Raw genomic sequence first — 23,681 nt, forward strand, 5'->3', positions numbered from 1 at the left:
TTGGTGAGACTTGAGATGCACAAGCGCAGTCTAGCTAGAGATTGTAGTTGGATTACACACAGTTCATCAGATAGTGCTCAAATCATGCGTTTTCAATGCCAATTCAATAAAAGGCTCTCCAGTTTTTGTATATATTTATATATAATTTGATATTCATATAAAGGGCTTTGTTTCAAAATCATTCATTAAAATGATACTGGAAAAATGGGTTAATGGGATTGTAGTGGTTGGTCATGTGGTTTTAGTAATATGTGTAAGGCTTCTAGATGATGGAAAATGGCATATGATAAATTAATTAATTAATTAATTTAGTAGAGTCAAATGAAAGGTCCGTGACAAATGATACAAAAGAGAGGGGTTTGATTGTCAAACTCAAATATTAATAATATATAGTAATGTAATGATGAAATTATAGTGTTATACTATAATTTAAAATTAAAACAAAATCTTTATTTAATTGAAGACCCCATGTTGGGGAGCAATGGACCAACATTAATTGACTTATTTGTCTCCCATGATAAAGATAAGTTGGAATATTATCCAAACTTTAGGGTTTAAATTTAATTAACACAAGTTGAATAAGTGAGATAATTAAGTTTTGATTAAATTAAGTAAATCTGAAAGTGAGAGCAGAAAATCTTGGATGCAGAAAGGAACAAGTAGTAGTATTAAAATAGTAAAGAGTAAAACTGATGTCTGTCCAAGATAAGTTTAAGAATTAGATAAGCAATCTATGACAAACATTTAAGCCTGTCTCATGCAAGGAGGTACCAAAAACAAACTTTTTTCATGTCGATAAAAAAAATGTTTGATAAACGGGTTTGGATAGAACCTAAGCTTAAAAGCTAGCTCAAAGAAAAAAGAAGTTCAACTACATTGAAGAATTCAACTTATAATACCGTCAGAGTCCAAACCCATCATCGCCCCACCACATAGAAGAATACAACTTCTAACATTGTCAAAGTCCAAATCCATCATCGCCCCCAAACAAACGTGGCATGACAAATGGAATTAGTTAGAACTTATTAGTACCAAAAACAAACATTTTTCATGTTGATAAAAAAAAAAAAAAAAAAAATGTTTGATAAACGGGTTTGGATAGAACCTAAGCTTAAAAGCTAGTTCAAGAAAAAAAGAAGTCCAACTACATAGAAAAATACAATTTATAACACCGTCAGAGTCCAAATCCATCATCACCAAACAAACGTGACATGATAAATGGGATTAGTTAGAATCTACTCCCAAAAGTTAGCTCAAAAAAAAAGAGAATCCAATCATATATTTATCTATATCCGTTAAATACAAATTTTAACGAATAGGGATAAATATCGAATAAATTGTTGAGTGTAAAAGATAAATTTAAATAAAAAGAAATTGAAATCACATGACACCCACTAACCATTCTTGTGAATAAAAACAAATGAAAAATTTGGCCCACAACAAGTGGAGGCCAACACATCCAATCACCACTTAATTAACATTAAATCAAGTTTAATTAACCCACTAATTATTAAATAAAATAAAATAAAATATTATACAAAAGAGACCGGCCTTGCAAGACAAGATAAGGAGACAGCTCCTGTGACATGTTTTTCTCCTTATAATACGACACTTTTGCTTCTTGCCTCTTCAATCCCATTTGATTTGATATATCTATTTATATAAATAACAACTTAATTAATATTTGGATGATGTTAATGGGTTATCTAATTTGATGTTAACTTAATTTAACTCTTAAGCATGTTTTATTAAATTAATTAGAATTTAGAAATTGTTTGCTCACCTAATTATACCTTTGCGTAAATAATAATAATAATAATAATATGAAATTAATTAAAACAATCATTGATTAGTCAAAAGTAAAGTTTATTGATCAAACTTTATGGCATGCTTTAACAAGAATTTATTTTATGGTAAAAATATTTAATATGGGGATAGTGGAAGAAGGTAATTAAATGAAGTATGAATATCATACACGAAAAATAATACAGTTACCAAAAGTAGTGTACCAAATTTATGCATCGAATGACGTAACACAATCTTGACTGTCGATTCATTATGAATTAATATTAATCAACGGTCAGATTACGTCACATCATTCGATGCATGAATTCAGTGTATTTCTTTCAATAATTGTAGCATTATTCATCATACACATGCCAATCAATTCGTGACATGAATACATTCAATTTAAAAAATAAATAAATAAAATTATTTTAAAAAATTGGCAAGTTGTCCACCCGGACCAATCAAAATATTGAATTTTTTAAACTTTTTATATGAAATAATAACACTATTGGGTAATATTATTTAAATCCCACGTTGTAAAAACATGTGATTGCTGCTATTTTTATTGTTTTTATTGATAAAACGTTTAAATTCTCTATAATCTAGGGATTAATTTTAATTTGGAATCTAGGGATTAATTGAACCGGTCTAGTTAAGGATTAATTTAATTATGAATCAACGTATATTAATATAAAGTATATGTTATTAACCTAAAGTTAATTATATTTTAATTTTACCTTTAATTATAATAATACAAGAATTAATTGGTTACATATGTCTTACAAATTATAGTCTAAAGTTTTTATAATAATAATAAACAAGTGAGGTGAAAACAAAAAAGTAATAAATGAGAATAGGCAAAGAAGGACGCGTGTATCCCGTGACTTTGATTTAAAAAGTCTCCTCACCCCTCCATTTCTCAACTCTCTCTTTCTTTCTCTCTCAACATAACCAACTTCTCCTTCTCTTCCTCTTCTTCGTCTTCTTCAAAAAACCAATCCATTCAACATTCTATTCTAATCAAAACCTAACTTGGTGCAGTCGTCTTTATGGAACCGTCTTTCTCCGATAATCAGTCCGATTGCGACACCTGCTCCGTCGAACCTAATCCTAAGAGACGGAGATTAAACAACCACTACGAACAACAATCGCTCACGACACGCCATCATCATGATAGTCGAAACCAAAACGCATCGCTTCGACCTACCAAGCGATGGAGAACCGACACAGAGCAACAGATCTACTCCTCAAAGCTTCTCCAAGCTATCCGCCACGTTCGTCGCACTAACATCGGACGAAGCCGAGAAATCCGCGAAACTGCTGACCGAGTCTTGGCCGTCTCTGCCAAGGGAACGACGCGGTGGAGTCGAGCGATTCTGGCCACTCCGCTCTGTTTAAGACTTACAAAACGACATGTTAAAGTCAAAACCAGCTACAGAAGGTTGAAACGGAAGGCGGAGTTGAAGAAGCAAAAGAGCAGAAACAGCAAGTTACCGGCTGTTGAGAAAAAATTGCGTGTTCTTAGCCAGTTGATTCCCGGTTGCCGTAAGATATCGTGCTTGAATATCCTAGAAGAAGCGACTGATTATATAGCGGCTCTGGAGATGCAGGTCCGAGCTATGACGGCTCTGACCGAGATTCTGGCCGGCGCTCCACCAGTCGAGAATCGGCTCGACTCAGAGTTGAGCTCGTAAAAAAAAAATTGCCATGGCTTGCTTTGCCAGGTGTCATTAGTTCCTTTATTTATTTTTTCTCAACTTTGTTTTTTTTTTTTATGAGATATTTAAAATTCCTGTATTTTATTGTATACATGACTTTTTCTTCTTTTCTTTACTTCCACTTTATTATTATTATTATTATTTGGTCGGCGTTTTAGTTTGTTAATTAAGGCGGTGATCTCAACCATTATTTCTTTAACTAAAATAATATTATTCTTCTAATGTGATTTATGGTGTAAACTGTAAAGTCTAAACCAGCACATGATATGATTTAACTTTTTGGTGTCTCTAATAATTGTTTGAGATTGGTAAGCGGGCTTGGGAGTGAGTAAACATTAGACCGAGAGAGTTGAATCGTGTATGTATACGATATAACAGTCAATTTAATTGACTATATACAACATAACAGTCAATTAAATTGACGAAGTCCAGGACAGATACAACTTATATTTATATGTCAGAGGAAAAGGATAAAGAAATGAAAAGGGAAGGGAAGAGTCCGACAGGAAAGGATAGTAGAGAGATAGGAAATCGCGGATAATGAGGAAAATGTAGGGAAGATAAAACCCAGAGGAGAATTTAGAATTGGCAAAATTGGTGTTATGAACAAAACAGCTTGAATTCATTCATGTGCATTGATGGTCCTACCCAAAGACCCCACCTTCGTAAAGGCCTTTAATTCCATGTGATTGTTTTTAACATGCCATTTTTGAGAACATCAAACACAAACACAAACCCAACCCCATCTCCTTCTCTTTGATATCTACATAATTACAAACACTACCACTATCTATCAATTGTACCCTCTATACCCACCTCTTTCATTCCTGAATTAGAATCCATCTTGTAATCCCAATTCTTTATTTATCTAGGAAATAACTCTAGGATTCTTTCGATTTAAGGGTTTTATAAATTAATGTAGATTTCATAACTTTTATTTTGTTTTTGTATATGTGTCTCCTTATTTTCACATGCATCCATGTGCCTTCATTTATGAACCCCTTCTTTTTTCCCCCCTCCCCTTTTTGGGTGAGTTATTAATTTGTTACATCTCATAACCATGAGGTTAGGCTCTAAGTAATTGGTGTACTACACATGCTAATTAATTAACTACCTAGCTACACCTCTAATTCATGATGATGGGTTGTTTCATTTTAAATGGAGCCATTTATAAATTATGTATTCATTCTTATAGAAAACAAAGAAGTTGGTTCATGAACTAGGAGCTAGGTTTGTTTGGTTTACAATAACTATCAAATATAATCACACCATTAATGTTACCTACATCCATCTTGCTTCTACACATATAAACTTCTCCATATAATTAAATGAGAACACATAGCATATAGCCATGGGCAGCGGAGAAATATAAATAGCATGTGCCTGTGTAGGTGTAGCAAACAGATTAATACCCACCCTTTGGTATAGTTCAAGTGATAGGAAAAAAAACTGTAATGTATGGTTAAGGAGTACAGTCTAAAATTAGAATAATCCTAACTCTCAAGGTTTAAACAGGTGATTATAGCAATGAGATATTGTGCTAATCATCTACAGAGATTAGTATAAAAAACTCAGATTAGTTGAGTGTATAAATAGTATATAGCCATGGGCGGCAGAGAAATAGCAATTGGTGAGAAATAGGAACACGTGTGTTGTTCCAGAAGGACATACCCACATCACATGTTGTTTTCTCACAAATGCTACCAATATCTTATGTCTTCTTCCTCCTCCACTATTTTCATATATTATTCTCATCTTCTCTATGTTAAGGTGGGATTTAGGGTTTGGTTAATAAAAAATAATTACTGTACTATACATATGGTTTTTCTTTTAGGTTACCCAATATTCAGGTACCTATGGATAAGGTCTAGTTTCAATGCAATAAATAGACAAGAAACTGAGTGCTATCGTATAAAGATGGAAGAATAATAAATGACTAAGAGTAAACGATATATTCCCACCCAAGGTTTGATGAAATCTCAAGTTGGTATCCTAGATTATGTTTATTCCAGATTCCCACCCTTAAAATAATAGTGTTAGCAATTTTTAGGGTTTAGAGGATGTAATTACCATAATGCCCTTAACCCTAAATTAATAAATTATGTTTTAATCTCTAAATTAGTAGAATTATAACTTACCATTTTATTTTCAAATTATGTCAAAAACACCCTTGGTCACTGCACACCCCCGTCAGAAACAACCCAATCACCTCGTCGGAAACATCCAATTTGGGCTGTTTCTGACGACATCGAACCCTTTGGTTACCTCCATCACCTTCCCGATAGTCCGTCGTCCAAACTCCAAAACCCCTCTGGTTCCCGACTCATTGGCCCCTCCAATCGTCGACGTCGTTAGGCTTAGGGTTCCACTGTTCTTCGTCGGACTCCGATCAATTCCAGCGGCGAAAATCCAATTGGACACCACCACTGCAACCATCGTCTTCAAATCTATAAAACCCCTATGTCCCCAGCAACTGCTTAGTCGCCGTTCGTCGGCTGAGAGTTCATGTTCATCGGTCGGTTTTTGGTGAATTGGTGGATAGCAAACGATGAGCTGCTGTGGCTAGGAGGGTTAGGGATTTTGTAGGGAAGGATGCGAAGAGTCAAATGGTGGTGGTGGTTGCGGTTGTCGCCATTCAAAACAATCGAAAATTGGCAAAAACCAGTCGCATGTCGCAGCTACTGTGGCCAACGATCTTTTAGTGATGAGGAATTGTGAAGGGTATGGTTTTGTAGAGTGGAGGATGGGGGTTCAAATGGTGGTGACAATGGTGATTTTGGGTGAAAGAATTACCAAAAAAAAAAGGGTAAAAAACATTAGAGACGTTGTCTGCTAACGTGTAATAGAAGACTATTAGAGGCGACGGTGTGTTAACGTGTGCCGCCTATGTAAAATGATAAATTTATTCTTTTATTATTATATTAAATATTTTTCTATTAGTTTAAGAGTGAAAAATTTAGAATAAATGTAACCTAAGATACTAACATGGGATTTTGTCAAAACTTGAGTGGGGATATGTCCTTTATTCAATGAATAATGGTGAAGGAGAAGACAAAGGAACGGACTTTTGAGTTGGCAATTCCAATTGCGTCCCCCCACAAAACTGGACACACATACATATACATTTATAGGAAGAAGACAAAATTTATGTCAAATGGAAACATGTTACTCTATATTTTATTATATCAATTAATAACATGTGGTGGATAATATATTGAAAACGAAAGTCGTGGCGCTTGGAATCAGCACACATTTGTATTATTGTTACTATCAACATCTTTTCAATCTGTCACTTGCCACACGTGGTTCCTTTTTATATGGTGCTTTCTTCAGACTGTGACACCACCTCTCTCACCTGTTCTTTTCTTTCGCCTGCCCTTCTATCTTCTTATTAATGCTTTTTTGATAATTATAAGTCTAGAACATTATTTTGAAAGAACTTTGGTGGGACTTAATTTAACTTGGGCTGATTGATTTAAATAATAAATCAAACTAAGCCCAAATTAAATAAAGGCCCAATTGAGTAAATATGAAGTACAAATTCAAGGGGTTAGACTTAAGGTTACTCATATCTAGAGATGACAATGGGTCCGATATTTTCGGGTACCTGACCCGATCTATCCCAAAAAGATCAGGCTTTACCCGATGTTTGCGGGCTTGGGCTTGGGCCTGGGCCTGGGCCTGATTTTAAGGCTCGACCTTGGGTACGGGCCAAACCTGGGTATGTCTTCAAGCATGGCTAAGCCCGATAATTTTAGTATTAATTATACTAAATTACCTTTATATTATTATCCTATATTTGGTGAGTATTTAAAAATAAATTAATATTTAAAAATTGTTTATAGAATTAAAAATATAAAAAAAAAATTAAAATTTATTAATATTGAAAAAATCACATTATAAAAATGGGCGGGCTTGGGTCGGGCCTAGGGTTACAAAAAGCCCGTCGGGCCTGGCTTGGACTTTACTTGTGATACCCATGACGGGCTTGAGCCGGGCTTGGATCTTTGTTATGAGGTCGTGCTTGGGCTTGGGCCTGGGCCTAGGCCAAGGGGTACCCGGTCCTGGCCCGGCCCATTGCCATCACTACTCATATCCGAATTCAAGACCTTGTTGCAGGCCTAGACGTCAATTTAAGACTTTGCTCTTGCACCAGCTATCTTGATTCATAAAATTTCACCAAACTAGCTGACTTTTAGTTGTTCAATGCATTAATGAAATCTGAAAGGTTTCTCTTTATATATAAATATAGGAACAATCATCCTGGATTTTATTAAATAAGCATCATTATATAATTCTGAACGGAAAAAGCCAGGATGATATTCATATCCATTCATGTACTATCAACACTAGGTATACATATGAAGTGCACATTCATTCATGGTGTTAAATACAAGGGCAGTTTAGTCGATCATGTTGGTTTGATCGATGATAGTATTTCTGAACTAAAGGGATCCTTTAATAATTAAATCTCATAGAACTAGGTAACGTTTAGATGTTCAATGCATTAATCAAAATTGAAAGGGTTCTCTTACTTCCCTATATATAGAAATAGAACCATCCGTCCTGTACTTTATATATAAAGGTTTACAATGACATGATCCCAATTCATTTTCTATCAAAAATGGGTAAATACGAAGTACAAATTCAAGGGGTTAAACTTAAGATTACTCTTATTGATCATGCAGCTCTGATTGATAACAGCATATTGGAATTCAAGACCTTGTTGCAGAAGCGTCGAGTTGCAGGCCTAGACGTTAAGTTCAATCACAGGAGCACCAGAAAGGCTGAAATGCTAATTCTATGTGTGGGGAATCGTTGCCTGGTCATTCAGCTAGGCCATTTAGGCTCAATTCCTGAGAGTCTGAAGAAGTTTGTGGGTGATGAGACCATTTGTTTCTGTGGGACAGAAATGAGTAGGAAAGATGTGAGTATTGGGAAGCATAATTTACGATGTAAAACTGGGGTTGAACTGGGGCATTTGGCTGCCAGGATTCTGAAGAAGCCGCATATAAGTTCATTTGGGGTGGCAAAGTTGGCTAGAGAAGCTGGTTTGAATTCTGTTTCTACAGGATTTTATGGGAATCCTCCGAGTTGGAGTGGAAGAGCTTTCTCAAATGAGCAAATTATGTTTGCCATTAATGAAGCTTATACATGTTATGTTATTGGCAACAAGCTTTTGGGTATGCTTGATGAATGATGCTTAAACATAAACATATATAAATGAAGCATTGTATGAAACTCCAGGTTGCAATCCTTGTTATCTCCCTGATCATCAGGCACCAAAATAAGGATATCAGTACTCTTCAATCATATATTTTCGTATGACTTCAGACATTAAACTAAGTACTAACAGCTAGAACAACTAACTTAAATATATATAGGTGAACTCCAGCCTCTGTTAACTTTCCAACTATAGCTTTAAATGCTAAGTAACTTCTTCATCTAAATTTATACTCTGCGTATTCCTTGCTTTGATGCCATTAATGAGAAGGCTTTCTATTTCCCAATTCCTACGAATATGCTTAGATTAGCCTATATATACACAACAAGCAATATCATCTTTGAAAGTCGGTTAATGATAACCCTTCATTTGCGCTCTAAATTGGGTAAATATGATGTTGAAATTGAAGGTGTTCAATTTAAGGTAAGTGTAATCGATCATCCTGCATTGCTTGATGATAAAATTTCTCAACTAAAGAAGGCCAACCTCCAAGCATCTGGGTTAGTAGAGTTGGGTAGGAAGGTCATTCTCCGACGAGAGTATTGGTTTTGTTGGCAGAGAAATTAGAAACAAGGTTAATACCATTAACAATGCTTACCTAATTTGTTATGGTAATGAATGCTTAAAGTCTGGAGTTGAACTGGGTGATTTGGCTGCTTGGATTCTGTGGAAGCAGGGCTTTTGCAGATGAGGAGATGAAGTTTGCTATTCATGAGGCTTTCTACATGTTATATGATGGGGAACAAGTTGGTTGAGACTTGAGATGCACAAAGCGCAGTCTAGCTAGAGATTGTAGTTGGATTACACACAAGTTCATCAGATAGTGCTCAAAATCATGCGTTCTTCAATGCCATTATTCAATAAAAGGCTCTCCAGTTTTCTGTATATATTTATATAATAATTTGATATTCATTAACTAAGGGCTTTGTTTCAAAATCATTCGATGATGGAATGATGAATCTAGTGAGTGAATGTTGTGAAATGTTAATCATGAACTCATTCCCTGACATTACGCTTTCAGAGTTTTCTAAGGGATGAGACTATATATATTTGTTTTGATGGTACAGGGATTAAGAATAAGGTGTTTTTATCTGTTCTGTCGACTATATATGGACGTATTCTTAGAGTTGATATACATATTTAACTTAGATAATGCCCAAAATCAATGAACCATTAATGGTGGTGGTTGTATTAAGGTAGATTTTCAATGCCGTAAATGAAAAGGCCCTCTATATCCAACTACCAGTATTCTTAAATTAGTAGATACACCATGTCAAATGTAATCCAACAAGCAAGATCATCTTTTCAAGTTAATTTAATCCCTAACTGGAGAACTGCTGCTTTCACTTGTGAGGAAATGAAGTATGCAGTTCATGAAGCTTGTACCTCTTCTATTATTGGGAACAAGTGATAAGATTAATTACACAGTTTTAAGATTAATTATGTTGTGTTCATATATGTTTAATAAATGTTACTTAGAAATGGAAGCTTTTGAATATTTTTAAATCTGTAATTTCATTTGATTGCTAAATTTAATGGAAGATTGAAATAAGAGTTGAATCTAGGTTGATTTATAGGACGAGGAGCATAATAATCCACCATCACGACTCAGGATCCACCATCACGACTCAGGACCCCCCACTTAAATGGGAATGTTTCGATAAGAAATCGAACTTGTGATTGTGCATTTATCCAAACCATCTCTAATTCGCCCCAACCATTTGGGTGTCTTTATCCAAAGATCATACATGGGGAATACTGACCATTATTTTTACATTAGCTGAAATTTTAGAATGAAGGGTCGCCGATTTTTTTAGCTAAATATACTAATATATCGTTATCAACAAGACAGAAACAGAAACAGAAACTGAAACAGAGTATTGTAGCTTAAGATCAAAGATTAGAGTTGATAAAATAAAAAAAAACCGACAATGCGGTTTGGTGGAAGAAGTTTGGACCAAAATGCGGTTCTGTAGAAGAGGTTTAAAACGGTACACATAAGGCCCGCTGTTTTGGCTCTGTTTGTTTACAGAGTTGAGCTCTCTCTCCAATTTCTCTGCCTTCAAAGAACGGTACGTGCATTATGATGTCATTTCCATATTACCCTTTTCTTTGTTTCCCGGGAAAATAATCGCGGAAAAGGAATCAGAAAGCCAGTGTGATTTATTCATGCCTCGGTTGTTTGAAAAGAGAAAACTTTTACGTTTAAAAATCTGCATTCCCTCTGTTTCTTGCATTTTCTCTGCAACCAGAAGGAGGCACAGTTGAAGAATATTAACACTCCAGTTGAAGAATAAGTGCAGTCTAAACATTTTAGAAAGGGTTTTTCATGATCCATGTTATTGTTTAAGATTGATTATTTACCTTTTTCTAAAATTTAATGTTTTTGTTATTGGTTATATTATGTTAATTGGTATCCAATTGTGGGAAGAAAAGAATGTCATGTCATAAAGATCAGTTTTTGAAGCTATGAGATAGATCTTCTTTCATGTTTGAAAGACTCTGTGTGCGATATGTTGAGTTTACGGCAAGGATATGTGTAAGAACATTATCTTTGATTTGATTGATGTGATAGACTAATTGAAATTTGTTGTGGGTTTTCTTGAAGCATTTGGTGTGTTGTGATGGTTTCTTGGCAAGGATTATCTCAAAATTGGGCTTTCAGTTGGTTGTTGTACTAATGGGTTGGTGAAAATTTTGTGATTTATGCTAGTTTGTTTTAGAAGGTTGAAGGCAAAATTAAAGAGATTAGGTATGTGGGTAGATTCAAGTACAGAAAGTGATTCAGCTGCTGATTTGGAAATTGGTAAGAAAATGAGTGGAGATGATGAAAAAAGTAAAGAGCTCGGGTGTAATGGTCGACATTTAAAGAGAATCTCCAAGAGGGAGCAGAGTGTGGTTAGGGGTCCAAATGCAGATGTGAAAGGTGACGATGGATTAGGTAAGAACAAGAATGTTTTAGGTTCTAGTGACAGTATGGAGTCGTTGGACGGTGAGGTTGGGGAGGAGGCAATGAGTCTTGGGAAGAAGAAAATGATGGTGGAGAAAGGGAAAAAATCCTCTTTTAATAAGCCTCCCAAACCTCCTAGGCCTCCTGGATCCCCATCATTTGATGAGGCTGACATGATGCTCGTTAGAGAAATTTCTGAGCTTGCAAGACAGAAGCAGGCAAGAACTGGTCGAATAAAAGCAGTGAAGAGGAGGAGGGTTGATAGAGCATCTTCTTCGGTCGTTAACATTTTTGCGATGATCATCACCGTTATGTTCTGCTTTGTGATAATCTTTCAAGGTAAATTTTCCACTATTGATACAAATTGGCACAAGTATCCCACAAACCCTTAAATCATACAAAAGTGAAATTCTGTTTTCATCCGACATTAAAAAAGATGGGTACATGTTTGCTGTTTAACTTCAATCATGATCAAAATAATCCACCAATGCAACTGGAGGCATCAAAGAAAGGTGAATTCTAGGAAATAAGCAAGCAAATTACTTGGATTCTGTCAAATTTTGCCAAATTCACATTTAGAAGGAAATCTATTATTCTGGTCAGAAAGTTTAGTGTTCTACTGGTATTGCAGTAGCGTCTCAGTTAATACATTTTCCTGCTCATGCTTTCCTTAACTTAGAAACTGTAATGTGTACGCTAACTGTGTGATTTGCAGGTATTTTGGGTTCACACCTATGATGCTCACTGTGAGGATATCCTTAATCCTGCTTGTTGACCCCTTTACCCTCTTCTTTTATGAGTGGAATTATCTGAATTGAGGCTTTTGTTGAGCTAAGCTGATATGCTACATATCATTGGCCAACTTCTGTGAATAATTTGCGCAAAATCAGGTTTTGTAGTACAATAAAACCTTTTAAGTCTGTGTTAAGTATTTTTTATCCAGTTCTTACACTTTTAAGTAATATATTACAGTATTGATTATCTAAATTCTGCAAAATAAGCTTATGTTGAGTTCTGTACATTATATTGGCCAAGATATATAGTAACAGCCAGAAAAGGGGCAGGTGGCCATTTTTGAACTGTCATCATCTTGCAATATTCTAGTATGGAATCATGAAATAGAAATGAACTACATGTCACTGATATTTACTGGAAAAATTTCGAATATTATTCCATAACTTCTCATGAGTAATCAAACAACTCATTTCGCTGCTTATAACATGAAATTTCTGGTACCAGTAACCTTTGTCCCTTAAATTCTAATATAGTTGACACAAGATTACAGATATTAATAGAACCAAACTCAAGATTTCCGCATCTCCATATCGAATTGTCCAGCAGTCACTTCTGCAATGGGGGAGTGTCTTCAGTTAGCCACTTCCAAAATTATCAGGTTTTGACAGGTTCAGCTCTCGGTCTCCATAGTCCAAGTCTATATTTGTGGGTGTGTTTCAGTATCAGCTTCCTCTGCCAACCCAAAGATTAATAAATCGAAAACTTTTTTAAGAAGGAATTTCAGAAGCAAAGAATCATAGAGAAGTTGAATATTGTACACTAAAGAGTGATCCTTACACATACTCTGTCAATGGAAAAAATTTAACTAGAAAAATCATACAATAGGACATGTGCACTCCCAAATAAGTCTCAATTTTATGCCACCGTTTTAATTCATGGTAAGAAATGCACCGCACAAGTTTGAGCTGACAATTAATTAATTCAACCTAACTTTGTCCCTGGCCAATCTAAACAACGTTTTCTATGCGAACACACATACGCCAGAAAGTAATTCAGCCACCAGTAAATTAATTGGCAATTCTAGAGAAGATTTCAATTCCTCTGCATAAAATATAACAATGTCACCCCCATAATATTTCTCAGTTCATATTATTTTCAGCCAATTGTTTGATCAGACATAAAAACACAGTGTTTCTGGAAATTGGAAATACTTACATGCTTGCAGGGAATACCAAGCTTCTTGAGCTTAAGAGTGCGTGTGACGAGCAGCTTCTGAAAGTCACCGATCTCAGATTCAAGCTTGGCCACATGGGATTCCACCCCTTTCCCTATACCATTGAGAAACTCTGGTATCCCAACCTTGACTGTAAACAACAAAAACAATCACACTCTCAAAATCCATTTTCAGATTTCTGACAGATTATTAACCTCTGGAAACATGAGAGAACAATAACTCCACTTAGCAAAGTGTATATCAACTACTCTACTTGTACAAATTTCACAAGCGTGTGAATCTAAAGCAACATTCAGCACTCTATTCAACTTCATAATTTATCTTCAGTTCAGTTTTTCAGCAACCAAATGGGAATCAATACTTTATTTGCTTACAAGAAAAAGTTGAGAAAACTACATAATTTAGGCTCCAACAATCGTACACCGCAAGCATAAATAACCACTCGTATTAACCTGACACAGCTGTTCATCTTTAACTCTAGCAATTACCAATTTCTAGAGAAACCTAATCAAAAGGACATGTTTTCTCACCCTCATACAGCTCCTAAACTAAAGTTTGAAACTTGTAACTAGACATTGGGTTCTCGTCTTACCCAAATCTCCCCAACAACAAAACAAAACTCAATCTACGGCAATTTATGCAGTTTCTCAGCAAAAATAGAAGAAAAGAAAAAGGAGGTTACCAATGTAGGGAGTTGATGACTTAGAGGAGAAGAATCTAGAGAACGATGCCGGAAATGGAACGGGTGCCGTAGTTGTGTTGATTATTTGCCTCCACGCCATTCTGGAATCTCCGTTCGAATTACTAAGAGTTAGGGTTTTGGGTTTTTTTGGAGAGTGGCAATAAATGTATGAACTTTAACTGGTTTTAGTTTATGGAGAGTATGAAAAGACAATAGTACCCCTCATATAATTTTTATAAAGTCGCTACGGCCAGACTCCCGGGTAAATCTCTGCAACTAAACAGCCATTTCCCACAGTTACCGATCTGCAGTTCTTCATGGAACTCAGCTACATATAATGTCGGCTACAATCAACCAATCAGGGTTAACTTTCATGGGGTTAGTGACACTGTTCATTACTGTCTTTTAGACTGATCAACTCTTAAAATTTACATTAGGCTGAATCACTTTTTATCCAAAACTTTCCAAAGAAAAAATTTCCTTATAACAGGATTTGATTTATTGCATAATCTGGTTGTTGTGGCCTGAATCCTAATTTCAGCAGCTTCCATGACATGTGACTTGGCTAGCTGTTTCAAGAAACTGATGGATTTATATAAGAACAGTTAGCTAGATGGTTGTATCTGTTTGAATGTTATCAGCAGAGAGAACTTTTAAAAACATCAAATAATTATCCTGGTTTTCTTCATTATCCCCTCATTCTGCCATGATCGTCTACTTTTAGTATAAGTGGTGCATTCTGTTGATTGATTGAAGTGTGTTTGCCTGTTAATATGATTATATAATCACTATTTGGATCACACAGTTACTGCTCTACTTCTGCCATGATTAAGTGCTTGTTTTTTTCTTTTTCTTCTTTCAAGGGAGGTTCTTATGGTGCATGCTGTCAATTGTAATTAGAAGAATTTGAGGTAAGCAAATTTCCACATATAGATCAATGATTTAGTACTGTAAATTTCCTCTGAATTTGCATTACACAACATCCTAAATGTACAGAGACTGCAATTTTTCATGCATAACTCGGGCTAGTGTTCACTGTGTTCTAGATTTTCCCCTCATTACCTGCCAACATCATGTACTTGTCTTTTCTTGACAAACTGGTACACTCAAACTTCAAGGCTTTACCAATCTGTGCCTGCAAATGATCAGCTACTTTAAATTTTGATTTCCCACCAGCATCACATGTCAATGATTTTGGTAACTTCTTGAGCAGCTTTACCGAACAGTTTGTTATTGGATTCATGAGTAGGAAAACAGGATCTAAGCATTTTAACCCGCTAGCAGTAGTGCCGTAGAACATCCCAACTTGAATGTCAATAGCAACCGGAATAATATCATCACTCATCTCAGCAAATAAAGGACTAAACCTTAGTAGATAAGGTTCTCTGCAAGTGGTTCCTTCTGGACAAACCACAAGATCATCACCTTGGCTTAGTAGCTTCTCCAATATCTTTGAATCTTTCTCTCTATCCCTTGTTAATCTGACAGTTTTAATTGGTGAAAGCACCTCAGAACACCTACTCAGACTGTATGTGACAGCAGTGAGAGGTTTCATTATAGCCATCGAAACATGGATCGGATCCAATAGAGTTCTGTGATTACACACATAGAGAAGACCCTTTGAATTTTCATTTGTCTTAATTGGGGTTGAGAAAGTTTTTGGTTTTGATGAGGTACCTCTCAACCCAATAAACTCTGAGATTGGGATGGAAAACTTGTAAGGCAATAGCAAGAAAATAATAATCCTAATGATGCATAAAAAGAACCCAAATGGAATCCATATGAACATAGATAAGGTGGACTTTGAAGATAGTCTAAAAGCCAATCTTCCATCATGAAAGATCAAAGGTTTTGGGTACTTCTCTCTTGGAAGAACTTGCCAATTTGCCTTCTCAGCTTCACTCACCAAGTAAACCACCTAACACAAAACCAGTTCATTCATATTTTAGAAATAACACAAGACAGTAACTTGAACAAGAAGAAATGAAAATAGATGGAAGGGATGAATTACTTCACAGTGAGAAAAGAGATTCTGATTTAAGGATTTGTTGGAGCAGCCAAAACCAATAATATCATGATGAAAATTGGAACCCCACTTCTTTTCCTCCATTAAACCAACAAAATACCCACAAAAACTCTTCAATTCTCTGCCCACAACACCCTCAACTCCCAAGTAATCTCTCAAAAATCCTTCCACCATAACTCTAGGCAATTCACTGACACCAATCTTTCTCCTATGTCTCATCACTACATCAAACCCTTCATAACCAACATCCTCCAAGAAGAACTTGGGCAAAACAGTTCTTCCTAGTCGAAAACTCTCCTCTCTAATCCCCACAAAGCACACAAAAACAACAATCTTTAAACCCATTTCTTCCCCAACCAAATAAACCAGAGGGTATAAAAGAAAGAGTAGAAGTGCTCTTATTATCCCTCCACCTTCAAATGCCACAAGCATGAAGTAAGGAAAAAGGGAAGATGACCTTAACAGAGCCCCCTCCACATGAAACATCAGAGTCTTGTTTGAAAGTGATGATTGTTGTTGTTGTTGTTGTTCATTGACAAGGCGAAATGGGAGCCTGAGAGATTGCATGTTACTGGATGCTTTGGATTTGAAGTTGAAGATGGTGTTGTTCTAGAGAAGAATATTCAGGAAGTATGATTTTGATTTTCTGGCCATACACGTTAATTTAATAAGTTCTTATTTATTTAATATTATCTATAATTAAACTCTTATAAATTATTTTTGGCTTAATTAATGTGGGGTGTCTTATTGTCAACTTGAAAGAGAAGTGATTGAGAATATTGAAAGGAAAAGCTATGAATAATTCAGACCCATAAACAGAAATAATTGATGATTTGCATGGAGAATATTGACGAATGACAACTGAAATTTCCAATTCCAATAATAATAGAACACTGCAACAACAAGCTTCTTAAACAAACACATTCGATTGCCCAGTTTCACTATTCTCTGCCACTGACATAGATATATCCGCCACCAATGCAGGCCAGCCAGTGACGTCAGATTCCGACGACCTCAGAGAGAGATGGCATCAGTTCTTGGACGACAATCAGACAGTACAGCCACAGAAGAGAAAGAAGAAACAGAGCATGGAGACAAGAACCACCGACTCCACAGCCGTGACCAAACTCCACACGACGTCGTCCACGCTCAACTCCGACACCGTAAACATCTGTCCCCACTGTACGCCTTCGATGTGGCCCACCTTCCCCACGCCAATACTACCGGAAAATTTCTCTTCATTTGAATCGAAGTGATGAGTTCTACCAGGGGTGTTCCGTTTTCCAAATTTAAGGAATCGGTTCCGGTTCCGGTTCCGGTTCCTGGAACCGGAACCGACCTTGGAACAGTAACCCTAAAAAAATTATCAAACAAAAACAGTCAAAACGCAAATTGAAAAACCGCCTTTTTTTCTCTCACTCGAAAACAAGAACGCAAGACCTACTTTTTTTTTTTCTCTCCCTCCGACTCTCGTATTCATTCAATACTAGGGCTTCACTGCTCTCAATCCGAGTATTCACCAATCGAATCGATCGATTTGTTGAAGATTTTTGCCGGCTTTTGACTTGATTCGGGTAAGTTCTTCAATACCCAAAACCTCCTCTCTTTTTCTCTCCCTCTAGACTCTAACTCTTATATTCATTCAATACTAGGGCTTCTCTGCTCTCAATCCCAGCATTCACTGATCGAATCCATCGATTTGTTGGAGATTTTCGCAGGCTTTGATTTGATTTGGGTAAGTTCTTCAAAACCTAAACCCGGATTGTCTTATTTTGTGTATTCACGCATATTTGTCACTTTTTACGCAGCCTTTTGATTTTTTTGGTTGTTGAGATTCCAATAGAAGAAATCGAATCATGGGTTTGTTGTGAAATCTAACTTGATGAAACTGTAGCAAACAAAACTAAGAGATACAAACAGGGTGCGCTGTTTTTTCTTCGTTTCCTCTGCATTTTTACACACTGATATTGTCTGTTTCCTTGAGTGGTTATTAGCTGAATCCAAATATCTCAATTTTCCACATATTGTAGTACTCAAAACTTGATATGTCATGCTCCTTGGCACTTTTAGAAGGGTTATTGAACCACTATAAAGAAGCCTGATATAGACATTGGAATTTTACAAATAAAGAAGGCTGCAAACTGACATGAACATTGGATTTATGTTTTAGGAAGGGTTATTTGGTTATGGCCGTGTTTTCCATGAATTCACCACAAATCAATATGGGCTCTTGATAGACTTTGTTTTATTGTAAATCTTATCTTAAGGAAGAAGTGTTGTGTGGAAACTTGTGTACATGGTTCATTTTAACTTCTATTAGGATTCATAAGTTTGTTCTTGCCATTACTCTGCCCAAGTAGTCCTTGTGATGCATTGTAAGAGTCTATTACATGCTTTTGCACAGCCTTATATTGGTAAAATGAAAACAAATGATGAGCCAGGTTGATCAAGAACATGAAATGGTAGAAACTAGTTTGTTTTGCAGTCAAATATGTTTATACTTTTACAAGTAGGTCTCTTATAATCCTATTGGACATTCAATTTAAAACTCTTCAGATTTCATGCCTTTGATGAACTGTAACTTGTAAGTCTAATGCCCTATATGCTGGCCTGATTTTACACATGTTTGCAATTTGACTACAAAATTGAATCTAAGTGATGAGTTTGACTTAGAGGATGGTGTTTCTAAGTGGGACAAAAGTATAGTACCGAGGTCAGTTCATTTTCATTTTCTTTATCCTGATTAAGGAAACATTTGATCCTAAAGTAGGAAACAAAATTTCAACAAAGTTGTAGTTTATTTCAACAATTGAACATTGTTAGAATTTGATCAAATGAGGTACAAATTGTCTATGTATTCCTCTGTTTTCTCCCCTGTTTTTGGAACTTTTCTGTTTATATACTTTTTTTGAGTGATTAATTTCTGAATCTAAATTCAACAATTCTTCCTCAAATTGTAGGAAATTATTTTCTGAGGATTCATGCATGTTATTTTCTTTGTTTAGGGAACAATGTCATCAAGTAAAGATATCGAAATGCCTAGTATTCCTGGAGAGGCTACATCAAATTCAAAGGTATCTTCTATGCAATCTATCAATGATTCAATATGGCAACATTTTAGAAGAGTTGATGATGAGACAACCACTTGGAGATTTAATCAGGTGTACTCTAGGTTCATGCTTGCTCAAATGATAATTGTTGATGAACAACCTTTTTCAATGGTAGAAGAGCCAAGTTTTAGAAATTTTGTTGATTCATTGCAACCTTTATGGACTCATATATCACGTTTTACAGCGGCTAGTGATTGTATGAAGATTTTCAACTGTGAGAAGGTATTGTTAAAAAATAAATTGTTTTCTTTGAAGTCTAGGATTGCTCTGACAACTAATATATGGACTTCCATTCAAAACCATAACTATTTATGTCTCATTGGTCACTTTATAGATGATAACTGGGTTTTACAGAAAAGAATTCTAAGTTTTGTGACCATTAGTAGTCACAAGGATAAAGAGATAGGGAAAGTGGTAGAGAAGTGCATTCTTGAATGGGGTATTGAAAAACATGTGTCCACTATAACGGTGGATAATGCTGATGCTAATGATGTGGCAATCCTTTACTTGAGGGACAGATTAGTGGATAAGAATACCTTAATTATGAATTGTGAATATTTTCATGTGAGATGTATTGCTCATATTTTGAATTTGATTGTGAGGGATGGTCTTAGTGAGGTAAAAGATTGTATTAGCCGGATTCGTAATTCGGTTAAGTACGTGAGGAGTTCTCCCACTAGAGCCCAAGCATTTGAAAAATGTGTGAAAGAAGAAAGGATAGCTTATAAAGGTGTTGTGTGTCTTGATGTTGCTACTAGGTGGAATTCCACTTATCTCATGTTAGATGTTGCAATAAAATTAAAAAAAGCTTTTCAAAGGTTGGAAGATGAGGACCCAAACTATAGTATTGATTTGTCACATGAAACACCTTCAGTTGAGGATTGGGAAAAAGCAACTGTGTTTGCCAAATTCTTAAGAGTATTTTATGAAGTTACAAAAAGGATGTCGATGTCGAAACATGTGACTTGTAATAATTATTTTCAAGAGATAGTTCGCATTGTCTATTATTTGAATGAATGGGAGAAAGACTCTAATTCTAGTCTTCAAGGCATGTCTAAGAAAATGAGAGAGAAGTTTCATAAGTATTATGGGAGTTTTGACAAAGTCAATGTGATGGTGTTGATTGCCACGGTATTAGATCCTCGGTGTAAGATGAAATATGTGGAGTGGTGCTATAAAAAGATTTATGCCAATGACTTGCAAAAAGTTGGGATGATGTCTGGAATCTTGAGAGAGGTGTTACAACGATTTTATGAATTTTATGAGAAACTTGTATCAAGTTTAGAAGAAAGTCAAGCTTCCAGTTCCTTTCAACCAACGGGAATTGATCAGTCTTTAGCTGTTGATGTTGGTAATGATGATGATAGTGGCTTCGACTATGACCAAGAATTTTTGGAGGAGATGAGAGAAAATATACAAGATGAAAACAAAACCGAGTTAGAACGGTACCTTGAGGAGAAATCTAAACCTATTAAGAGTGATTTGAATGTCTTGGATTGGTGGAAACTAAACACATCACACTATAAGGTTCTCTCACATATGGCAAAAGATGTCTTTGCAATTCCGATGTCTACAGTTACTGATGAGTCAATTTTTAGTACATCGGGTCGTGTACTTAATGAATTTCAGAGTTCTTTAACTCCACGTGTTGTGGAAGCATTAATTTGTACACAAGATTGGTTAAATTGTGTACCTACACCAACTCCTTTTGAAGATTACTTGAAGGATGCAGAAGCTTATGATTCAGGTAACTTACTAATATCAATATCTTATATTCTTATTTAGTTAATTTCTTTCTAAATAATTTTATTCAAAAGTTTTTAACATACTAATTAACTTTCTTGTACTTATTTTGTAGAATTGAATGCATTTGAGGAATGAATATCCATTGCGAATTTAGAGCGTGAAGCATGAGATGTTACATTGTTTTGTTATTTAAAATGTTATGTAATTTTGGGAATAGTATTTGGAAGTTTATGTAGGCGTCGTCGTTTTTAACGTTGTTGTGGAAATTCAGATATTTGAACACTATAATCCAATCCTTTCACTTTCATGGTATGTTGAGATCAATGAGATGTTTCAAATTTGAATTAAGCAAATGAAATTAGGTAAGATTAATATAATTAATTAATTTCATGATTTATATAAGGTAAATAATTTCATCTAATAATATTTCTTCTGTAATTGATGATTTGCATTGAGAAAATTGGGTAAATAAATTATAAAACATTGACAACAACCACCTTCTTTGACAAACACATTGCTTTGCCTCTACACTTTAACACTTTCACTACTCTGCTTAAACTAAAACCCAAAATTCAAATAACATCCACGGGGCACACTCTGTCACTAACATAGATATTTCCGCCACCAATGCCGGCCAGCCAATGACGTCAGATTCTGACGGCCTTAGAGAGAGATTACATCAGTTCTTGGACGAACAATCAGACAGTACAGCCACAGAAGAGAAAGAAGAAACACAGCATGGAGACAAGAGCCACCGACTCCACAGCCGTCACCAAACTCCATAGGACGTCGTCCACGCTCAACTCCGATACCGTAAACATCTGTCCCCACCGTATCGCCGTCGATGTGGCCCAGCTTCCCCACGCCATTACTTACAGCCGGAAAATTTCTCTTAATTTTAATCGAAGTGGTGATGTGGTTCTACCACCTGGTGGTAAGTGTATTTATAAGGTGAGTGCATGTGATGGGGGTCCCAGTGCCACTTGAATTATGGAATTTTTGTTTTTTTAGTATATGAGACAAAATATTGGTTTAATTTTGAATTTTGTTTGGGTTGGGATGGAGGGAAATTTTCAATTTTCTTTATTTTATTGGTTGGAATTAGTTGGAATACATTAAGATCCTGATTTTCGTTTTTCAACCAAACATTTAGAAAATAAAAGATTTAATATATTATATATTAAAGAGTAAACAACATATTCCCACCCAAGGTTTGACGAAATCCTAAGTTGGTACACTAAGTTCCATTTATTCCAGATTCCCACCTTTAAAATAACACTGTTAACAATTTTTAGGGTTGTAAGGGTGCAATTACCATAATACCCTTAACCCTAAATTAATAAATTATGTTTTAACCCCTAAATTACTAAAATTAAAAAAATTAACCATCTTATTTTGAAATTATTTTAATTACACTCTCAGTGACTGCGCACCATCTCCGTTTTCATCGGATCTGGGCTATTTCTAATGGCGGCGAACCCCCTGGTCACCTTCATCACCTTCCCCATCGTCCGTCGTTCAAAACCCTTTTGGTTCCCGACTTATTGGGCCCTTCAATCGTCGGCACCGTTAGGCTTAGGTTTTTGACATTCTTTGTTGGATTTCGGTCGATTCTGATGACTAAGATCCAACTGGACATCCCCACTACAACCAACGTCTCCAAATCTACAAAATCCCTATGTCCCCAGCAACTGTTTAGTAGCTATTCGCCGGTGGAGACTGATAAAAACCAGTTGTATGTGGCGACTGTCGTGGCTAGCGATCGGCGAGTAATGAGGGGTTGTGAAGGGTAAGGTTTTGTAGAGGGCAGGACGAGGGTTCGAATGGTGGTGACAAGGGTGATTTTGGGTGGAAGAATAGTCGAAAAAGGGCAAAAAACATTGACGATGGTGTTGGCTAACGTGCATTGGAGCTTTATTAGGGGCGACGATCTGCTAATGTACGCCTCCTCTACAAAATAACCAATTTACCCCTGAGTCGTTATATCTAATCATTTTCCGTTACTTTAAGGGTGGAAATTGAAATAAATAGAACTTAGAGTACCAACTTGGGATTTCATCAAACCTTGGGTAGGAATATGTCGTTTACTCTATATTAAAAGATAAATAATACTTAAAAATTGGTTAACAATGTTGTCGTGGAAATTTATATACATATTTGAACACTATAATCCAATCCTTTCACTTTCATGATGTTGAATTCCCCATCTAAATCTATTGGGCCAAAACACAATCAATGTGTCATCTTGAATATTAAGCAAATGAAATTAGGTAAGATTAATGTAATTGACTAAATGAATTCAATAGCAAATTAAACCGCTCTTGCACTTCAAACTTACGTCAAAGAATAGGACGCATTTTTTAGTTTATAATAAGAGTAAACAACTTTTTTTCATCAAAATAATGACTTAAATGACACTTTTTCACCCACGGGCTTTGAAAATATTACTTTTCTACCTAAATTTATAT

The 23,681-nt window shown here is 35.7% G+C and overlaps 5 protein-coding genes across 5 annotated transcripts; 3 read left to right on the forward strand and 2 right to left on the reverse strand.

The window, feature by feature from the left end:
* Positions 1-2,701: 2,701 nt before the first annotated feature.
* Positions 2,702-3,615, forward strand: LOC116124868 (transcription factor bHLH149-like). The gene has a single exon (XM_031410630.1). The coding sequence runs from the start codon at positions 2,838-2,840 to the stop codon at positions 3,480-3,482; it is 645 nt and encodes a 214-aa protein (XP_031266490.1). The 5' UTR covers positions 2,702-2,837; the 3' UTR covers positions 3,483-3,615.
* A 7,869-nt stretch (positions 3,616-11,484) lies between these two features.
* LOC116124844 lies at positions 11,485-12,743 on the forward strand. Its single transcript, XM_031410606.1, has 2 exons — positions 11,485-12,019; positions 12,396-12,743. Exons 1-2 carry the CDS (start codon positions 11,485-11,487, stop codon positions 12,416-12,418), a joined length of 558 nt encoding a protein of 185 aa, XP_031266466.1. The 3' UTR covers positions 12,419-12,743.
* A 79-nt stretch (positions 12,744-12,822) lies between these two features.
* On the reverse strand, positions 12,823-14,503 carry LOC116124876. The gene is made up of 3 exons (XM_031410639.1): positions 14,332-14,503; positions 13,631-13,779; positions 12,823-13,147 (listed from the first exon to the last, which is right to left on the reverse strand). Exons 1-3 carry the CDS (start codon positions 14,429-14,431, stop codon positions 13,070-13,072), a joined length of 327 nt encoding a protein of 108 aa, XP_031266499.1. The 5' UTR covers positions 14,432-14,503; the 3' UTR covers positions 12,823-13,069.
* An 870-nt stretch (positions 14,504-15,373) lies between these two features.
* Positions 15,374-16,969, reverse strand: LOC116124880 (probable glycerol-3-phosphate acyltransferase 3). Its single transcript, XM_031410642.1, has 2 exons — positions 16,343-16,969; positions 15,374-16,249 (listed from the first exon to the last, which is right to left on the reverse strand). The coding sequence occupies exons 1-2, from the start codon at positions 16,922-16,924 to the stop codon at positions 15,374-15,376; spliced, it is 1,458 nt and encodes a 485-aa protein (XP_031266502.1). The 5' UTR covers positions 16,925-16,969.
* Positions 16,970-17,538: 569 nt separating this feature from the next.
* On the forward strand, positions 17,539-21,520 carry LOC116124882 (zinc finger BED domain-containing protein RICESLEEPER 2-like). Its single transcript, XM_031410645.1, has 4 exons — positions 17,539-17,931; positions 18,010-18,092; positions 19,363-21,214; positions 21,326-21,520. The coding sequence occupies exons 3-4, from the start codon at positions 19,369-19,371 to the stop codon at positions 21,346-21,348; spliced, it is 1,869 nt and encodes a 622-aa protein (XP_031266505.1). The 5' UTR covers positions 17,539-17,931; positions 18,010-18,092; positions 19,363-19,368; the 3' UTR covers positions 21,349-21,520.
* The last annotated feature ends 2,161 nt before the right edge of the window (positions 21,521-23,681 follow it).

This window comes from Pistacia vera, unplaced genomic scaffold, assembly GCF_008641045.1.
Source record: "Pistacia vera cultivar Batoury unplaced genomic scaffold, PisVer_v2 Contig157, whole genome shotgun sequence".
NCBI lineage: Eukaryota > Viridiplantae > Streptophyta > Magnoliopsida > Sapindales > Anacardiaceae > Pistacia > Pistacia vera.

What these genes read in the sequence shown, in the direction of transcription:
- LOC116124868 (XM_031410630.1), top strand. Translation starts at nt 2,838, where the DNA reads ATGGAACCGTCTTTCTCCGATAATCAGTCCGATTGCGACACCTGCTCC.
- LOC116124844 (XM_031410606.1), top strand. Translation starts at nt 11,485, where the DNA reads ATGTGGGTAGATTCAAGTACAGAAAGTGATTCAGCTGCTGATTTGGAA. An exon ending in CTTTGTGATAATCTTTCAAG is followed by an intron (nt 12,020 to 12,395) that starts GTAAATTTTCCA and finishes TGTGATTTGCAG; the next exon opens with GTATTTTGGGTTCACACCTA.
- LOC116124876 (XM_031410639.1), bottom strand. Translation starts at nt 14,431, where the DNA reads ATGGCGTGGAGGCAAATAATCAACACAACTACGGCACCCGTTCCATTT. An exon ending in GTCATCAACTCCCTACATTG is followed by an intron (nt 13,780 to 14,331) that starts GTAACCTCCTTT and finishes TGTTGTTTACAG; the next exon opens with TCAAGGTTGGGATACCAGAG. An exon ending in TTGGTATTCCCTGCAAGCAT is followed by an intron (nt 13,148 to 13,630) that starts GTAAGTATTTCC and finishes TTGGGTTGGCAG; the next exon opens with AGGAAGCTGATACTGAAACA.
- LOC116124880 (XM_031410642.1), bottom strand. Translation starts at nt 16,924, where the DNA reads ATGCAATCTCTCAGGCTCCCATTTCGCCTTGTCAATGAACAACAACAA. An exon ending in ATCTCTTTTCTCACTGTGAA is followed by an intron (nt 16,250 to 16,342) that starts GTAATTCATCCC and finishes GTTTTGTGTTAG; the next exon opens with GTGGTTTACTTGGTGAGTGA.
- LOC116124882 (XM_031410645.1), top strand. Translation starts at nt 19,369, where the DNA reads ATGTCATCAAGTAAAGATATCGAAATGCCTAGTATTCCTGGAGAGGCT. An exon ending in TGCAGAAGCTTATGATTCAG is followed by an intron (nt 21,215 to 21,325) that starts GTAACTTACTAA and finishes CTTATTTTGTAG; the next exon opens with AATTGAATGCATTTGAGGAA.